The 21,021-nt window shown below is 32.6% G+C and overlaps 1 protein-coding gene across 1 annotated transcript in view; it reads right to left on the bottom strand.

Annotated features, from left to right (window-relative positions):
- LOC129000296 (uncharacterized) overlaps window positions 1-21,021 on the bottom strand; it is a 236,244-nt gene that overhangs the window by 21,178 nt on the left and 194,045 nt on the right. Inside the window, exon 13 of the mRNA XM_054427260.1 lies at window positions 19,944-20,058. Coding sequence (XP_054283235.1) covers window positions 19,944-20,058 — 115 coding nt within the window. The remainder of the gene's footprint in view (window positions 1-19,943; window positions 20,059-21,021) is intronic.

Raw genomic sequence — 21,021 nt, forward strand, 5'->3', positions numbered from 1 at the left:
GAATCTTGAATCTTGAATCTACAAAATTATCTTATTTTATCTCAACATAGCTTTCAGTTCACATTTACTTTATTTGATAATTTATTTTATATCAGCCTAGACACCTTTTATATTTTTTACTATAGGTAAGATTTACTTACTTTTGGCTGAAGGTGTCAAATGTTAACATATTATGCTGTACATGTTTCAAGCTACTTACAGCTCATATTCACCAGCAGTCTTGAATTTAAAAAAAAATCACATCAAACGATGTTTGTCGACTATTTACAGTATATATACACACACACACACGGAAATATATACAAAGAACACACACGCGTTTTGCAGTTGTAGGTACCGTAAACATGTTTGCGTACGCACGGTTAAATAAAGATAACCTCAACCGGACGACATTTTGTAGGCCTACTGAGGAACTTGAACACGGGAGGGAGAGTGACGTCACGGTATCAGCTGACTGGCGGTTCTTATTTCCAGTTTTGTTATCTACATTACAGAACAGCTGATAGGGGATTTGTCTGAATATTCCTCTCTTTTAGAATTAATTTTGAAACAATCGGCAATATTTAAAAAAATAATGGTTTCCAGCCTGGTTACAAACTCAACAGAAAACCTATACAAGGGCAGAAACAATCGATAGATAAAAAACAGGATAAAGGGGTATATCTGATTCAATGCAACAATGGTGACAAATGTGACAAAAAATATGTTGGATACACCTATAGGTCATTTTATCAAATTTTCAAGGAACACAATGCCACAAAGCAAGTTCGAAAACACGCAACGTCGATTGTTGCTCAACATCTTCAGAATAATAAGGTTCACAAAATTGATTTTGAATAATCATTAAGTTTTTTTTTAAAGTTGTGGCCAAAAAACAAAGCAAAAGTATGGAAGGAATTATTTATTTTCCAACATATGAGAGGACACGGTAATGAAACTATGTAAAATAAAAGAGAGTAATATTCAGACAAATCACCTATCAGCTGTTCTGTGATGTAGATAACAAAACTGGAAATAAGAACCGCCAGTCAGCTGATACCGTGACGTCACTCTCCCTCCCGTGTTCAAGTTCCTCAGTAGGCCTACAAATGTCGTCCGGTTGAGGTTATCTTTATTTAACCGTGCGTACGCAAACATGTTTACGGTACCTACAACTGCAAAACGCGTGTGTGTTCTTTGTATATATTTCCATGTGTTCGTGTGTGTATATATATACTGTAAATAGTCGACAATCATCGTTTGATGTGATTTTTTTAAAATTCAAGAATGCTGCTGAAGATGAGCTGTAAGTAGCTCGAAACATGTACAGCATATGATGACATTTGACACCTTCAGGCAAAAGGAAGTAAATCTTACCTATAGTAAAAAAAATATTTGATAAATTTATTATTTGTTTTTTGCCACACTGATTAAATTAAACCAAGGAAAATATCATAAAACTAAGCAGTACACAGTGTTCTTTTGTTTCTAAAATCAATGAAATATCTGTTACTATGTTTACTTAAAGGTAAGTGTGTTGAAATGTAAAGGCAATGGACAATGGAACTGATTAAAAGAACTGGTTTGTATATTAAGTTGTTTGTTGATAATGTTCACTTGAAGTTCATTATTAGTATTTTTGCAACTTCAAAATTGAAATTTAAAATGCCAAAAATAAAGAAAAAAATATGTAATTAAGGGAGATTAACGTAAATCATATATGTAAAAGTTTTATTAGGAGATTAGGCCAGTTTTCCTCATATCAGCCTACACAAGATTTAAAATTAATCAAAACCAAAATGGTTGTATCCACTACTTACCAGATTTAAAAGTCATAACTTAAACATTTATAATACTTTAATCTTTCTTATTAAATGGCGACCATACAAAGTAGGTATTTTAAGCCAAGTATGAATGGAGATGAGTGTAGGATGAGTGGCGTGATCTTGTAGTCTTGTTAGTGACTAAGGCCGACATTCCTTAGACACAGCTGTTAATTAATAACCAAACAGTTAATGGAAACTAAGCGACCTACAGTTTATAGTGGAATCCGAACCACATTTTTGTCTTGGTATATACGAATTTGTCTAATTATCATGATAGTACTGCGGTTAGTCGTAGTACTCACTCGTGCGGACGTTAATCCACACCAGGGAGTATCGCATCCACAGTCCATTCCTATAAATATCCACAATTCGTGACCTCCTAGTAGCTGGATTACAGGACGACGCCACCCGTCCCAGTCAACGTTGTCCCTTAAACGTTTCTATTAAGGCCATAAAAGTTGAATTTTGTTTCTAAAAGCGTTGGCGGATGTGTAACTATTATATGCAACAGATGTAAAGATTAAAATGTTTATATTTTGTATCTTCTTCCCGTTGAAAAGCACGGGTACAACAGCTAGAAATTTCTAAATTTGTAGGGAGAATAAATACTTGTAAGATTTAAAACGAAAAACGTGGGCGCATGCAATAGTTAATAATAGTTCAATTTGTGAAGATAATAATTGTAAATTAGCTATTGCTGCGCCTAGGTTTTTCGCTTTAAATCTTACAAGTATTTATTCTCTCCACATATTTATAAATTATTTTCTACTTTTTAAAAAACGTGGTATTTTAAAAAATTTTGTTTATTTATAAATTGTTTTTATTTGATCTATATATAAATGCGAAATTCCAATCAACGCACAGGCCAAACCATAGCACCTAGAAGCATTAGATTTTGCATACATATTCCCCTCATAGCGTAGGCGAAATAATAAGAAGCGATTTTACAAAATCCCCAATAGAAGGACAAAGTTAGCAAGGAGTTGGTATTGGAAGAATAATTTGTTTTGGGTTTTTGTTTACATTATCACAGATGAGAACTATTTGAAATGACAGTAGTTGTCTGCAATTCATTTCATCATCAGCTGTTGGATTAAAAATTGTGTTTACTAAGGTTATTTCGGACCTAAACATCATAGGTGTGTGTCAGTGAAATTAACGTAATGTATTGTGGCATTTTAGTTTTTATCAACTTCTAATCTATATATTAATAAGAAAGTAGTCTTCTTTTCACAGTTATTTTCACGTTGCTGTGCAAATACGTCTCAGAAGATAAAGAAAGGAAGTAGTGACAATAGAAGAATATGACGTCACTTAAGGCACGTTTCCCCCCTAAGAATAACATGGAGAGCTTTTTTTAGCCACCAATTCCAAAAATCCTGCTCTCGACCTATACAAGCCTATACAAATGTTCAATACTATTGTACAACTTTATTACTATTTCAAATCCACATGCATTCACATGTATATTCTCAAAATCGAGCGAGGTTTGTACGCGAACTCGGGCATGCTCCCGGGTCATGGCGCGCTCCCTTGGACATCCTTAGTGGATATCCATGAGTTCTGGCTACTTGGAAACCTAAGCCATTTGACATACAATAAATCACCCTTTCTCCTAATTACCTTTTCTACTAAATGCACGTCTTTATACTTGGTCTTTAACAACTCCTCTGTATAGAAACCTCCCCTGATTATATTACCATTTTCATCTTTCAAGATATAAGTTATAAGATTAAGTTATAAGATATGAGATATAAGGCTTTGTATTCTTTACTTCTGCTATTGTAAATAGATTCCCTGTCCAATTCGGAGTATAACCTTTACTAAAAACATGTTTATACTTGGAAACTCTCACGCTATCACCTACCTTATATCTTGGCTTTTTAACTTGCACTACTTTATAGAAGTCAACCTCTCATGCACATATTTACTATTCTTAATATTCACTTGGTTAGGCTTCATACCTATAGATCTATGCACCTTATTATTATATTTTTGAATTAACTTTGGAAGTAAATCCAACCATTTATAACTCCCTGAGCACTAAATTCCCTATATAACCAATTCTTTAAAGTTCTCTGAAACCTCTCCACAATTGCAGCCTTAGTTGTAGAAAATGTGTGATAGTGATTAATATTTATTTTTTTCATTAGTTTGCTAAAATATTGATTGAAAAATTATTTTCCATTGTCAGATTAAATGTTTTTAACCCCCCTTTGGTAGAATGGTTTTAATGGCTCCGGTAACCACCAACCTTGTCTTATTTTTTAACGGAGCAGCATAAACTTTTTTAGAAAATGTATCTATTAACGTTAAAATATATTTATTGCCAGAATTTTCTCTAGCACAGTTTTGCATATCAATTAAATCTATTTGTAGGGTTTCATTTATACCCAATACTTTAAAAGACCTTCTAATGAAATTCTTTCTTGCAGGCTTATGAAGTTCGTATGCAATTTCATTCATTTTCTATAACATCACTCTTTCCTTTAACTGTAAATATATTACTATTAGCCCCAATCAATAGAATATCTTCCATTCTTTTAAATACATAGTTTTCTGGTATATATGGTCTATTATCTATATACTTAAATCCACTCAAAGATGTGGGGTCAGCAACTAATAAATCAGGATTGTATTCCATCAAATTAAATTTTTTTTCTCCACACACAAATTTCGATTCATCATAATGCATAGCTTGTGACATTAGACAAATACCATCCGAATGTTCGCCCTCTGGTAAATTCCTTATAAATTATCTTTTGGCATCCCAACAATTATGTTTTTTATTAAAAATTATAGTCTGTTTTTTTGTAACCCAGTCAGTGTCATCAATGGCAGGTTTAACACGTAGTAACCTTTTATTATTAAAATCCCAATAGCCTGCTTCCATTTTTGGAACTTGTGAAACATTCACAGCATCTTTACTATCTGTAACTTCCATCAAATCGCTAAGTTTCTGTTTCTTAGCATTCCAAACACCATTCTCTGATTCTAAAAATTCATAATTATTATCGTCTTGTACAAATTTACCATCTTTTCGTATTTAAGTCTGTTGTAAAGTGGGCAGATCATTTAAACTTTCACCCTTTTCCACATTAGTAATTTTCCGTTTCTTAGCATTCCAAACACCATTCTCTGATTCTAAAAATTCATAATAATTATTGTCCTGTACACATTTACCACCGTCTTTTCGTATTAAAGTCTGTTGTAAAGTGGGCACATCATCTAAACTTTCACCCTTTTCCACATTAGTAATTTTCTGTTTTTTAGCATTCCAATTTTTATTCTTAGATTCTAAAAACTCATATTTAGTTTTACCTTGTAAAATACATCACCTTTTCTAGTTAATGTCTGCCACAAAGTTGATACATCATTTACAAACTCTCCATCTTTAACATTAACAATTTTATGGTTTAAACAATTCCAACTATCGTTTTTTAAATTTAAAGTAGGTTCACTACTAGCCCTGGGTTCTGCAGGCTTATTATATGGATTATATAAACGATAAAATTTATCTATAAACATATTTTTATTTAATAAATAATACCACTTTCTCTCAATTCCTCAATAATGGAATCTATTTCATTATCCACTCCGTGTCACCCGACTGCATATACTGCCCAGGCATTCTCGATGACGTGGAACATACATTTTTCCACTGCCAGCGCTGGGAAAGGCCCCGCCTGGAGGCTCAACAATTAATAGGACTGCTGTCGGTGGACACGGTCATACCGATTATGACGGAGGGTGAGGACAATTGGACCTGTGTGTCACATTATATCCAGGGTATTCTCCACGCCAAGAAGATCGACCATGACCGGGATGCGGTTGTAGGTCTTTAAGAATCGAAATGCCAGAAACGGTGCGAGCCCTGAGGGCTTAGGTCACATGTTGGCCTGACTTGAAGTAATGTGACAAACAATTCCAGGTCTGTGTCCAACAGAGTAGAGGGGGTTTTTTAGTGAGTAGTCTGACAATTTTCAGGAGTCTCACACTACAGGCTGGCTACCTGTGTGCGTAAAAGCATTTTCCCTCCTCTCCCTAAAAAAAAAATAAAAAAAACACTATTTTCTGATTCTAAAAATTCATAATTATTATTGTCTTGTACAAATGTACCACCTTCTTTACGTATTAAAGTCTGTTGTAAAGTGGGCACATCATCTAAACTTTCACCCTTTTCCACATTAGTAATTTTCTGTTTTTTAGCATTCCAATTTTTATTCTTAGATTCTAAAAACTCATATTTAGTTTTACCTTGTAAAAAGACATCACCTTTTCTAGTTAATGTCTGTCCCAAAGTTGATACATCATCTACAAACTCCCCATCTTTAACATTACCAATTTTACGGTTTAAACAATTCCAACTATCGTCTTTTCAATTTAAAGTAGGTTCACTACTAGCCCTGGGTTCTGCAGGCTTATTATATGGATTATATAAACGATAAAATTTATCTATAAACATATTTTTATTTAATAAATAATACCACTTTCTCTCAATTCCTCAATAATGGAATCTATTTCATTATCCACTCCTGAGTCCACAACGGTAGTTCATACGGTAGTTTAACCGTATGTGGCTTGGCGACTTAGCCAAAGAAGTCTTAACCTATCTACAAGCTCATTAGGATCATCCCAATAAATATAGTCTATTTTATTACCAGTCACTTGTCTCAAACCTTCACCAACAGATTTAAAAAGAGGTTTAATTATATTAAGATATTTAGTATGTCTATTACTTGAAATTGGTGCACCATCTTTGTAACTCTTTAAATGTCCATTTGTAGCTTCCAAAATTTCTTTATAATTTTGCAAATCAACCTGAGTATAATCCTCAGGTTCTTTTAAAGTTAACAACTGCCACAAACCTTTTGTCCCCTTGTAGGTTTTATTTGCAACTGTAACATCATCATTGGCAATATCAACTTCCTTATTTCCAATAAAAAATTTATTTGCTTCTCGTCTAATACCATATGTAGTGTCTGTCATACTACTTTTACTGAGGTAATTTCCTAAATAGTCTGATGCTAAAAGACCAAAATCTAATTTCTGTGGAGTGGATGGTTGTAATGGTTGTAATGGTTGTAATCTTGGTATTATTGGTATTCTAGATGGAGTCATTGGGAGAATCTCCATTCGAGGTCTCTCTGTTTTACCAATAGATGCGATTTTTTTTAATTCTTGTAATGGCTCTATTAAAGGTTGGAATGTTTGGAACCTCTCTTCAGCCTCTAGAAACATGCCACGTTTTAAAGCTCTATATTTCTCACGTATTTGATTTGCAGAGTCAACCAATTCTTGTTGAATGTTTTTCATCTTTTATTTACATTTTATTTATTTCATTTGACAAAGGATTGTACTCAAACACTTTATCATGTATTATCAAACAATATGCAGATGTATTTGCTGGCACATTTTCTGCAGTTTCAATTTCTAATTTAATATCAACAATTCCTTCCTTCACTGTTTCGTTCTGTCTAGAACAGTCTATTACAATTAGTGGATATTTCTTCACAAACTCAGCCCTACTAATCATAGGATCTGGGATAGTATTATAGTAAGTCTCTCTAAACCTCATAAACATCTCATAAGCTTTAGAGACATCTCCATTTTCAAAGTTGAGATTTAAATCACTATAAGGATAATATTCAGAGTTTAGAAATACTTTGAGATTTTTTAACTTACAGTGATCAAATTCATCAGTTCTTTTTCGTGCACTACTATCCCTAGCTGTTTGGAAACCAAATATAATATACCTAGGCTTCTCCAAACTTGAAGATGTCTTTACTGACCATGTATGTCTTGTAGTATTGGGATATGATGGAAGTTCATGCAGCTCTAAACTTCTAAATGCAATTTGCAAATTTTTATTTTGCAATAACATCTTTTGTAATTGTAACTTCTCCCCATCTGATGGTATCACATGTGGCATCACCTATTGAATTGAGTTAAGTGTAATTTTAGGAATCGTATCAGCAGTGCCACTTGCTGGAGCACTAGTAGTTGTTAATATACAATTCAAATCATTTTTGGATCTTTTCAACACCAATTCTTGTTTGACATTTACTTATACCTTATTAAAATCCTCAAATACATCCATTAACAGCTCTAATGGTAAATATGTACTAAACTTGCCACCTTTATGGAACTTTTTTAAATTCGTGTCAGAATCAAATGCTACATTTGACAATTTAGTTGTTTTATTGTAAGAGCTTAATATTTTTATAAGACTAGAAATTCCTGAGTTTCTTACAATGTCTATTTCTTTACCTGCGACTTCGTATCTAATTTCATCAAATAAAACGCAAATGAATTATTTATCAAATGACCTTTATCATGATTTTCAATTTCTCCCTTAATATACAGATAACTCCTACATGGGAGAGTTAGCAAATCTTTATTATTAATACATATTCGAATTTCATCAGAATTATTTATTGCCAAAGTGTTGTGGGGAACATAGGAGTGATTTGTAATTTTAACCACACTATCGTCGAATTGGGATTTCCCTGTAACGTCTAGAAAATCTTCCATTTTTATTAATAGAAAATTTTAACATTAGTCCTATTGATTTTAGGAACCTAGCATTTTGTACACTTATAGATAGCTGCCCACTCTTATAAATTCTCATATCTTTTTCATATGACAAGTAATTGTAGTTTCTTCTCCGTTAAAGTCAATTGCCTTGTCGTGTTAATCGGCAAATGTAATACTGACAACATATAAACTTCTCTTATTTACAGGAAAAAATATAATATTTCTTGGAACTTCAATAATTTTGTAGCCAGGAGGAGCTTCTAGATAAAAGCTATGTATGGTGTGTGATTTGTTGCCATTTAAATAGGACCCATTTGCAATATTACATTTTACTCTAATCACATTTACATTATTAATGTTTATTTTATTTGTAGATTCAAACTGAACACCAGGAGTAGAAACACCTTTAAATCCCAATAAAACAGACCATAAACATGGTTTTGTAAAATCAAACACATGGCTAGAAAGTAATGTCGCTTTCATAGTTTTATTATTAGCTGTAAGGAAAAAGTCTGGGATTTGCTTTTGAATTTCCTTTGCAAGCTTAACCACCTCATATGTTCCTTCAGAAATTTCTATTGTAATTGGAGTTTTGTGGTCATAATAGAAAACATCATCACCTTCTCTAATGGTTATTTTTTTGCCTTTAAGTTTATTTAATTTTGGAATAAACCCTTTCAATAAAAGTTTGACTTTAGTATAAATTAATGCATCTCCATTTTTATGTATTATAACTTTAAGTTAACCATCTAATAACTGGTTTAAATCATCAACTAAGATCTCTCCCTTTGGTAATGTTTTTTTCTCTACTTTGTAATATGTTAAAGTATTTAGAGGTTTTTTAACATTAAATATAGAATTATAACTTTGAAAATCTACTAATCCAATTACATAATCATCATTTAATTCTATGGAAGGAAAGAACACTGACTTTAGCTCTGGCTCTGTACCCGAAAATGTTATAGTAAATGAATCCATTTTTATAAAGAACTAGCAGAGTATCCGTCCTTCGTACGGGGTTGGAATATAAGAATAAAATGCTTATTGCAGTTGTACTCAAGCTTTGCGTTTGCAATAAGGGAGGACACGGTTTGATAAAATTTGCATTTTTAAATTTACAGTATTCTATAGTATTACACATATACCATAGCCATAATGTTCTACTTCTTTACCTAACAACAATAGAGAAAAATAAATTATCAACAATTTAATTGCAAAATATCACAAATTATTCATGAAATAAAAAACATAAACATAACTGTAAACAATCCTACTTTGACAGTTCTCATTGCGAATCACAGTTTTTTGTTGCTTCTTAGTTCAAATTATCTGTTTTCATAAATGCAAAAAAAGTATAGTGCTGCACCCTGTTGGTAAATCTTATAACTTTTTAATGCTTTCCCATATCATAGAACCAACTTTTTTAGTTGAAACAGCTGACTAAATTCTTTAATTCCCTTTAAATATGAATACTAATAAGGTTAACATGGTGAACTACAGAGCCACTGGGGCGGAGCCTGAAAGGATTTTTGAGATAGGAATAGGCCTATATGTTAATCGGGAATGTAAGCTATCATCATGCCAAATTTCAGCCCAATCCGTCCAGTGGTTTATTCGTGATTGAACTTCAAACACACAAACAAACAAACACACAAACTATCACATTTATAATATTAGTAAGATATGTAAATGATAAACATAAAATTCCACAAATAAAACTATTTAAATCTTGTATTTGATCGGTTGTATAGAGGATTTTATATCCCTCAAAATATTTCATTACTTCTTTTGGAGGTTGGATTCCAAATGGGTCAAAATAAATTACAATATCTTTATTTGGTACTTTCCTGTTAAAGGGAACATTCATTATTATCGATGATTTTTTTCTTGATGTATCGATATTAACAAATTGAAACATATCAGCTGACAACTACGCGATAAATTTTGTTCAGTAACAACAAACAATAATGAATTGAAACTGTTAAAAAATTTACCTAACATAACTAACCACACTTGCTATAACATTTAAAAATTCCGTGTTTAACTTGCCTTTTCTATTTTCAAACCCAAACGGAATTTTTAAATAATAGCTTAGAACAGTTTTATTTCTTATTCCATATAATAACAATTTTAGCCTAAACAAGATCAGCTAGTTGTTGTCAATTTGTAATGGATCGGAAAATAAAAATATCGATGTATCGAAAAAATCATCGATAATAAAGAATGTTCCCTTTAACAGGAAAGTACCCTTTATTTTTACGATATGCTGTAAAATGTGTGCCAGATGAGCTATCTAAATTAACTATTCCGCACTCTTTTACTCTTGGTGTTAGATTTTTTAGCTCGTTTTTTAGGTAAACCCCTCTGAAGTGAGGCACGTCTTTTGCGGCCTCTAACAGCTGGTAGTTGTCCATCTTTTTTGTTAAATTTTAATCCCATTCCAATTTTTGCTTTTGCCTTCATCAAATTTGTCATTGCATAAGCAGCAGCTTTTTCAGCAAGACTTGCGTCCTTGGCCGTAACTCTAGTCTAAGCTAAGTCTGATAATCTCATGTCTGCTTTGTTCCGAACAGCAGTATCGGAATTATTCATGTAGAATATGTCATGCTCTTTACAATAAGAGTCTAGTTTATTTTTTGGAGGTACATATTTGGCTAGATTTTCACGTATATTCGTTCCAGATCCACAGTACCGATATGATGGTATGTGAAGTGGGAATGGAAGGTTTTTTATAAGAGTATTTAATAACCCTCGATCCCTGTAAAGCTTTAGGAATAAACCTTTGCCCTTTTTACATGTTTTCTTATCATTTTTTACCATTTTTATTATGTAAAAATGTCTTTTATTCAACAAAAACATAAATTTTAAATAGTACATACTAAGGAAAATATACCAAAGAAGTTGGGTCTATTTCCTACCAATATTCGATGTGTTATTTGTGGTCCAAGTGGAAGTGGGAAGACTGTTGTGATTTACAATTTAATTCTAAGAAAGGAAGAATTAAAATTTACAAACCTATATTTAATATCTAAATCTTTAAAACAAGAAAAATATAAAAAATAATTGAAATATTTAGTTTGTGTGACGAAGTGAAATTACACACGTTTACTGATTGTGAAATCACACCAAATGATGTAAAATCACAGTCAGTCGTTGTATTTGATGACATAAATAGTCAAAATATTACACAATTTTTCTCAATGAGTCGTCATAAAAATATTAACTGTTTTTACTTGTGTCAATCTTACAGCAAAGTACACAAACATTTACGTGATAATGTAAATTTCCTAATATTATTTAAACAAGATGATTTAAATTTAAAACATGTATATAATAATCATGTTGTTAATGACTTTTCATTTAAACAATTTAGAAATCTCTGCCACCAATGTTGGGATAAAACTAAATATGGCTTTTTTGTAATAGACAAAGAAAGGTCAAAGAATAATGGCAAATGTAGATTTAGGTTTGATCAATTTTATAATGACCACGAGCAAGGGTGTTGATGTCATCTTCTAGAATAAACCTCTTGTCATTGTCAAACGATAGTACTTTCTTATTCATGGTCAAGGTTTGAAGGTGATGATTTGTAGGTTTAATTCTTGTCACATACTCATAGTAATCATGCCCAGTTGCAAGACAGTTCAAATAATGTTGACTAGTGTACATTTTGCTCGAATTCGAGCAATTGCAAAGTGTTACAGGATTTATTTCAAAACGAATAACAGTAATATTTACGATGAGTTTAAAAGAGTCAACTCAAAGATTACCGGTGTGTAACTCAGACCATGTTTATCTTCGTTATTGATAAAGCAAAATCATTCCGTCCGGTTTTCTCCTTCTCAAAATACCTCGATGTACAGGCAACACAGGTCATTGATAGAGGGCCAATTGAGAACGAAAAGTCGTTTTGGGGTTGTGTTAGGGTGCATTTGTAACCTAATAGTTGAGATTGTCCAGGGTCAGGTGCTGACTGTGATGAGTTAAGCCTATTACCCGTCACTGTTCTGTAGCTGCGGTCGTTATCACGATTACGCCTCCAGTCTATGTTTCGTTGTCGTCACGTCGGAGGCATTTAAAAGAAAACAAAAACAACAAATTAACAAATTATAGCAACACAAAACAACGATAAATGCACAAATTTAAGTTACAATCATGCTAACACGATCCGCCATAACGACACAACACAACGATAAATACACAAATGATAGAACCATACTAACACGATCCGTCTTGGGGGTTATGTTTAAACAAACTCAAATAGTAAATAAACGTACCCAATGTGTTTTATTGAATTGAAAAATAAATAACAGCAGTTAAATTATACAGCTGATCAAAATGTAAACAATTGTTCTTCATACGGATAACATGGGAAATTTCAAAGCCACTGGGGCAGAGCCCAAGGGACTTTTTCAAAAATGTAAGGCCAGTTTGTAAATATACGGGACACGCTCTTTCCAATGAGACGTCAATGGATAAAATCGGTTAAGAAATGGCGGAGGAGTTCAACCGACAAAGTTTCATGTAGCGTATTAATTATATAGATGTCTAAGGAGATGTTTAACTGTAGCACCATCAGCTCCTTTAGCTTTTTTGACCTCTAAAGCTTCCTTGTCTTCTTCATATAACCATTTTTGAGGAATGTAAGAGTATAACTTTAATCTCAAACCACAATATTCATACATAATATGACCATCTAATTCGTCTTAAACTTTCCAGTGACTTTTTTATTTTTATCAGAGTATAAGAAATAGTCTTTACTAAATCCAGAGGTATCAAAATAGTTTAAGTCACATTCTATTTCCATGTAAAAGTCCTCTGTAACTATAGCATACATTAAAGAATCTGTATCTGTCATTAGAAATCTTTTATTCTTAAATTTTGACATATAATTATAGTGGAAATCATACATTATTACTTTACTAATATCCAAAATCGTCATTCCCAAATATATTGGTTTATTAAACTTTACAACTAATTTATTTAAATGTATAGCATGTAAATTGTTATCAAACTTTTTTCTACTATCAAACCTTGGATTAGTGACATATTTTGTTAATAGTGACTTACCTTTGAGATAGATATCACGAATTTCGTTGATTCATAATTGTTCGACCAAAGAGACTATTATTTAACAATTTGTAAAAGTCTTTTTCGAAATCTTTTTTTGCCCATTTTCGTTTTTCAATATTAAAATTAATATAGGGCGCAAGCCATTTTGATTGTCTAATTTTAAAAATTCTGTGACATTTTGTAACAATCCAACCCAATTCCTCATATATTTGTAATGCTTTGTAATGTAAAATATATTTAGTTTTGTCATTTAAATTAGGTATTAATTTGCCATTCATTTTTTCAGATGCTAATGGGTAGTCATTATGTAAATCATGTAAGCTTTTATCATATTTTAAATCAACTTCTAAAATGTATCCAAACTCATCATTTTGATTATTTTTGTATATTTTGTAGTCTATCTCATTAGTCCAACGAAATCCATCTACAGGTAGTGGCTCACACATTGCTGTGGAGTATAGCAAATTACAATCTAAATATATTAAATACACACTCTCTTGATTGGGGTCATAGTGTTTACCCATATATCTATTATTGGTTTTAGCATAACGTGTGAAAATCATACTAACTCCTCCTCTGATTGCACTTTCTATGAACAAATGCATGTCAATATCTTGAAATAATTGTAATTTTATACCAGTCACTCTAAGACAGGCCTCCTATGTTAGTCCAGGGAGTGAATACTGTACATATGTACGGGGTCAAGTTTGTAATCTTTTAAATACAGGTCTCTAAATGTCTCAAAGACATCAGCCAGTAGCAATACGTCTGTTTTAAGATATAAATCATGATATTCTTGTACATTATTTATATTGAAATGGTTCCAGACATTTTTAGCATGTTCATATTCATTGGGAGAGATATGTTCTTTAGTTAGAGTACGGTAAAATGCTTCTTTTGGGGGTAGAGACTCTGCGAACTTATCTGGTCCCGTCATATATTCATAGGGATATACACCTTTGCGTTGTAGTAGTGGATTGTCTATGAATCTAAATGCATTTAAATTGGAAGCTAATTTGTATGATGGAAGGGACAGAAAAATATAGGAATCTAAAAATACTAAATCATCAACAGAGAATGAAATGTACTTTTCCATATCTTTGGCTATGCAATTTAATTTACGATTAAGCTTTGTAAACATTCCCAAGTGTTGCATTATTAAATGTCCATCGTAATTTTTCAAGTTATGGAAGAATATTGGGATTATCTTTGTTACTTTATAGTTTAATTTGCAATCATTGTGGGCAGCTCCACGGAATTGGCCAGATGAATGACAATGATCTCGTACCCTATCAAAATATAGGCGGTTTTCACAAATGTGACAATGTGTTGAGTTTTGGAAAGATGTCTCTTGCTCTGGAGTCATTACAAGGGGAATATATATTGACATTTGACTATTAATGAACTCATAAGTCTCAAACAACCTTTTGAAAATCACGACCATAACATTTTCGCCACTATATGACTCTTCAGAAACAATTTTTGAATCTTTTACTACAACAAATGCAAATCCCGATGGAATATGTATATTGGAGTTTATAAAGCATTCAAAATCTGCTGACCATCATAATTTTTTTAAGTTATGGAAGAATACTGGTATTTTTTTGTTGCTTTATAATTTAAATTGCAATCATTGTGACCAGCTCCACGATATTGACCAGAAGAATGGCAATGATCTTTCACCCTATCAAAATATAGGGATTTTTCACAAATATGACAATGTGTTTAATTTTGGAAAGATATTTCTTGCTCAGGAGTTATTACTAGGGGAATATATATTGCCATTTGATTTGTAATATAATCATAAGTCTGAAATAATCTTTCAAAAAACACGTCCATTACATTTGTGCCACTGTACAACTCTTCAGAAATAATTTTTGAATCTCTTACTACGACAAATTCAAATCCCGATGGAATATGTATATTGGAGTTTATAAAGCATTCAAAATCTGCATAAATTACATATGGAGCTTTAAGTTGATATTTATAATTTTTAAATTGTAATGTATCTTGTTTAGACATTTCCACTCGTTAGGCATCAACAATTTTACAATATGTTGTGTGACGTTCTAATTTATCATTAGGGTAAAAATGTTGCAAACACAACATGCAAAAATACTTCTTATTGTTATTTTTTGTAGACCGCAGCATTAACTTATCAAAATCACGATTTAAACAGTAATGTGATTTACGACCTTCTTGTAATAATAATAAATCCACATGAGTATTACTATTTAGTTTGGTTGTTTTTAATGGACATATACATTTCTGGTCTTCAACTCCAAATACATTGACACTTATATTATTCTGTCTTTCAAATTTATCTATATCAGATATTTTTACGGGATATTTTATATTTGTCATATTTAACTGTGTATCATAGGGTGTATAGTTAGAAACTCTTTTAGCATTTTCATTTTTAGCATTCCTTGGATATAAATCTGCTAAAATTGACCAAAGGAAGCATTTATTGTCTGAGTTTTGTATATTTAGAACTGCTTTTGTCAATTGAATACTTTTTGGTGTTGGAATATATGACTTTGGAGTCAGGAGCTTATACTTGTTAACATGTAACTGCCAATATTTAGTATGGTCATATATCCATCCACTGCCTTGGGCTTGATATTTATGAATCGACGCGTCAATCTTTAAAAGTGCATTTTCTATTTGAGACTTTAAATCTCTCTTCTCAATGGTTAGGATAGTAAGGCTTCTAAAATCTGCAATACATTCTTTTTCATTAACTAATTTTCCATTTTGATCTATTGTATATTTAATAAATTTGATTCTCCTTATTAAAGTCCATTTTATTGGCAGAGGACAAGACTGACGAGTATTTTTAAGTTTAGTTTTAATCGATTCACCAACAAATTTAATCATTGTATATGGACATTTGTTGCAATAATTTACATGTCTTTTAAAATGATCAACAACATTTCTTTTACAGAAACTACAAGTTCAAAAATAAGGACTTTAATGTTTAAGTTTCACTACCAAATAAAACTACCTGATCTGTTGAGAAATACTCTTTAGTAGATATTACATTTTGACAATTTCAATTAATGAGAAATAATAATTTAAATCAGAATTCTAAATTTAAATATATGTTTTAATATACAAAACAATTGTATACAATAAGATTTGACAATTGCCATTTTCAAAATCAAAAATAAATCTTAAAAGTTAAATTTGTTAATCAAACAATACTTTTTAGCTATTCAGAATGTTGAGTCTACATTTATACAGTGTGTGTGCTATAGGAAAGACTACCTATGTTACTTCAGTGAGTGAAATTTAGCTAAAATCAGGACTTAGTACATTTTTTTACAAGCCCCTTAGTGAGTGAAATTTGGCTAAGTTTTTAAAAATTAGGACTTAGTAAAGTTTTGTATAGTAGAAGTCACATGAAAAACGACAAAGTGTAATTGGAGAAAAATAATATAAATTTTAAAGAAAAACCTTGTAAAAAAGTTCAAAAATTGGGACCTTAATGTTTAAGTTTCACTGTCACAATTATATTGAGAAATACTCTAAGTTTCAAATAATAAATACACAGACAGGCAGTCACTTAACTAAGTGTCATTTCCGCACGAGCAAGCGAGGAAGTGTTGAGACCATTGCAATTAATTATGCAGACAGCTCACTCCCAGACATTCTATTCGATGTCGGGACAGGGTTGTGGCGACGGATGTCTAGACAGGTCCACGGTGCCAACGCCTTCCACTAGCTCAGCCTGCATATGCAAAAAAGCTTACCAGAGAGGAGAGCAGATCAAGATGGCTGCGCTGGCTGCGATGGAAGGGGACTGACTGAAGGAACTGGTTTTTCCCACCTTTTATACAATACCCGATGGCTGAATTTTCTACAATTCGTGAAATAATTTTTACAATTATTGCATTGTAATTGTTAAATTTATTTTAACAATTTCTGGCGAAAGTAAAAATATGAAATTAAAAATCCAATTTGACACCTGTCACCTGTCGTCACATCAATCACGTCAATGTGTCTGGCACCAGGGACTTGTCTAGACATATGTCGCCATGCCCCCCTCCCATTTTCTCATTCACTCTCTCTCTCTCTCTCTCTCTCTCTTTCTCACTCCCGCGCCACGTTCTCTCTCTCTCTTTCAATACCCCCCTCTCGACATTGAATAGAACACCTGAGACTGGTCTGTCTGTATGATTAATTGCAGTGGTATGGACGCTTCCTCGCTTGCTTGTTTGGGTTCACCGAACCTTGGCGGAGGTGCCCGAAGTCGCCTTGATGTGTTGTCAGTGTCACTGTTGATGGCGAGAAGACCGGTCGCGCTCAAGGCCAGGAGCGCACCCAAGTTCACACGCAAACCTCGCATGATTTTGAGAATATACATGTGAATGCATGTGGATTTGAAATAGTAATGAAGTTGTACAATGGTATTGAACATTAATATAGGCTTGTATAAGCCGAGAGTAGGATTTTTGGAATTGGTGGCTAAAAAAAAGCTTTCCATGTTATTCTTATGGGGAAAACGTGCCTAAAGTGACATCATATTCTTCTATTGTCACTACTAAAGGGCATCAAAGAAAGGGATTTTCAGTTAAGGGCTAAAGTTGGGGAACGGTGGCGCCCGGTACTAGTTATTGGCATTAGATCAAACTCAATTCCCTTTGTTTTCAACAAAACGTTTTTAAGGTTAACCGCAGACTGCAGGACTTTCAGAGCAAAGCCGGAATGTATATATTTTTTAACATCTGTTAACTAAGTCTGGTTCATAAATACAGAGTTTCCTAGCAATACTAGACAACAAATTGTTTGTAATTGTTGAATTGGATTACTTAAATGCAGGTATCTAAACCACTTAAAAAATAATTTAACAGTGCTAGAATACGTGTCACACTGATTGGCGTCAAGAGTAGGATTTTACTTGTATTTTGTCAGATTGTTTTACATTAGGTGTGAAAAGCTCACTTTACAGTGTGTGGTTGATATCTTCGTGTTCATAGAGTACACCCGCCAACCGTGCATAAAATATAACCAAAGCAATATGAGAGCGGATTTATATTTAAATATTGTAGATTACTTTTATAATTTTTTACAACATAATATTTGTCATATTTCTATAATTAGTCATATAAATTACTTTAGAGTTACTCTTGGATTGAGGTCTTGCTGTTGTTTATTTTTTTATTTTTTTATTGCAAGTTTCAGTTTTGCTCGACTTCGAGCAACGGGTTATCTAGTATGTGTGATTAATGTTAAAGAAAGTAGAACTGAACTTAGTTTTTTATTGCATTGTAATTTTTAAGAACTTACGATATAGTTCTGTAATATTTTTGTAGTTGTTTAAGCATTTTTATAGTATGGACACTGAGGTTTAAAAGTTAATGGCGAGTTAGTCCACACAATATCATTCACATCAGAGGAGAAGGTGCATGTTTATTTACATCGCTCTCATTCATAATTCACCTTAATCACATACACACTAACTGTGCGTGAAGCAATTGTTGAACATGTTGTGAGGAACTAGGACTACTTCTCAATCTTATCCCACGACAGTGACGGGAATAATTACCTTAACTCCAGGGAATACTTGAAGTATTACACACTTCTATGAAATGTCTAAGCGATTTATGTGGGTTGTGTGAGCTGGTTGCGGCTTCACAAATGTTCACATTTGTTTTCGAGGTTTATCGGAATGGTGAATTTATTATAGACCTATGTCAAGTTTGGTGGTGAACGTAACCCCGCGAAAAGACTCAGATTTACACAATCACTGTCTAGCGGGAACTTTGACATTTTACAGCCACAAAAGAGCCCGTTTTCCCAATTGTCAGTCGATCCCAGTATCTCAACAAAATACATTAAGGCGTAAACGGCGTAGCAGGTGCACAGACAAACAAAGGAAGTAGCAGGCGAAGGACGCAAGGAAAAAGTATGAACAAACTCATCCTGAAAGACATTCACCACCGATTCAATGGATGGTGAAAAATGTTTCAGCGATGACATATAATCCGAAAATAGACTATGAAGGAGATAGCTCTGTGGCGATAGGTACCATGACGTTCAAATGTAAGTACTGCGAGGCCTTAAAATGGAAAGAAGAAACACCGGGCAAGTGCTGCAATGGTGTTTAAAGTGCAGCTACTACCTATATAAAAATTAAATAAAAATAATTTATTGTTTATTTAATGTGATTTATTTCACGAAAATCTGGCACTTAAACACTACTTTGTTAAAAATGTCAACAAATTTGAAAGTTTCCGTAGCGAAGCACGGGTATTCCGCTAGTCAATAATATATTCCAACCAAGGGTCACAATGAATTGTATTGTAATTCGTTCTAAATGGTTATCGGGCATATAGGCTAACATTTATAACTCACGTGGATACACAATAATATTGATTTTAATATGTATTATATATTAAAATCAATACTAACAAACATCGTACATCGTATCAGTAAACGAACTGCAGGGCCAAAAATGTAGCAGCGCAATTTGACAGTACTAGTTTTTAAAGCTTATAGGCCTACTCAACCATTTTGTTTTACCTTAGACATCGAGCTATTTCAGCAGCTTGACCCTCCATTCGGTGCTTGCCTGAGTCTATCCTAGGCAGAAAACTGGTGGTTGGCTTTGGCATTGTGTGGTGGTTCACTTTTGCTACTGAAATATTACATGCGATTAGATACGTATAATTATTACAATTACACATTTGGGATTAAAGTTGCACCGTTGCTCTAGAATAATGTACTAGATATTAGTATATATAAATATATGTATTTACATATTAGTTTAGTAGATATTCACTTTTAGTGGTGAAGTAAGTGTCGAGTCTACAGGGATCTCTTTACAACAGTCACGTGACTAACTGCCACAACACATAAGAACCGACTTGCTGAAACATATTCTGCTGAAATCCACATTTTGTAACACACTGTTTCAATAAGAATAAAATTGAGTAAAGTATATTTTTAAAGACAATTTTTCCTTTCCTACGTTAACTGGGTTAGGTTAGTCTATTAGCAGAATCACTTGTATATTGATGGATTTTCAAATTTATAAATACTTTCATTCAATAGTGACCGTTAAGCATGATGTAATTAATTAAAAAAACCCCATCGACATTTTCCTAGTACGAATGACAAATTCATGTGGTCTGATTAATTACTGATTTGTAAAATTTTTGTATTAGCATTGACTATTGGATACTGTTGTATTAATAGTCAAAGGTAATAGTGAAAAATTTATGTTTAATTTTGTTTAAAAATAATAAATGTTAAGGACCATGGTGGAAATAAAAAAAACTTGACACAATAGATATCACTAGAATGATGTGATGAATCAACGGGCAAGAGACAAGGGTTGGGATATAGGATAGAGCAAGACATTTGTTGAATATGGAAATATTATGGGCTAAAAGCCAAATCAGAAAACTTTGGACTTGATTTGAATTTCTTAGAGGGATATATATCTATACCTATCTATATATTAATAGGCAAGCATGTTTCTTTAACATATTTTTTCTCAGTTCGTGTGCATCGCAGAGAAAATCTACGCATACTGTTAGAAAGATATTTTCCTCTTGATGTGCAGAATCCCTTTATAAATAAAATTCGGCTAAAAAAT

The sequence above is a fragment of the Macrosteles quadrilineatus genome, unplaced genomic scaffold (genome assembly GCF_028750875.1).
Source record: "Macrosteles quadrilineatus isolate MER2022 unplaced genomic scaffold, UCM_ALF_1.0 Scaffold_1__1_contigs__length_201487025, whole genome shotgun sequence".
Classification (NCBI taxonomy): domain Eukaryota; kingdom Metazoa; phylum Arthropoda; class Insecta; order Hemiptera; family Cicadellidae; genus Macrosteles; species Macrosteles quadrilineatus.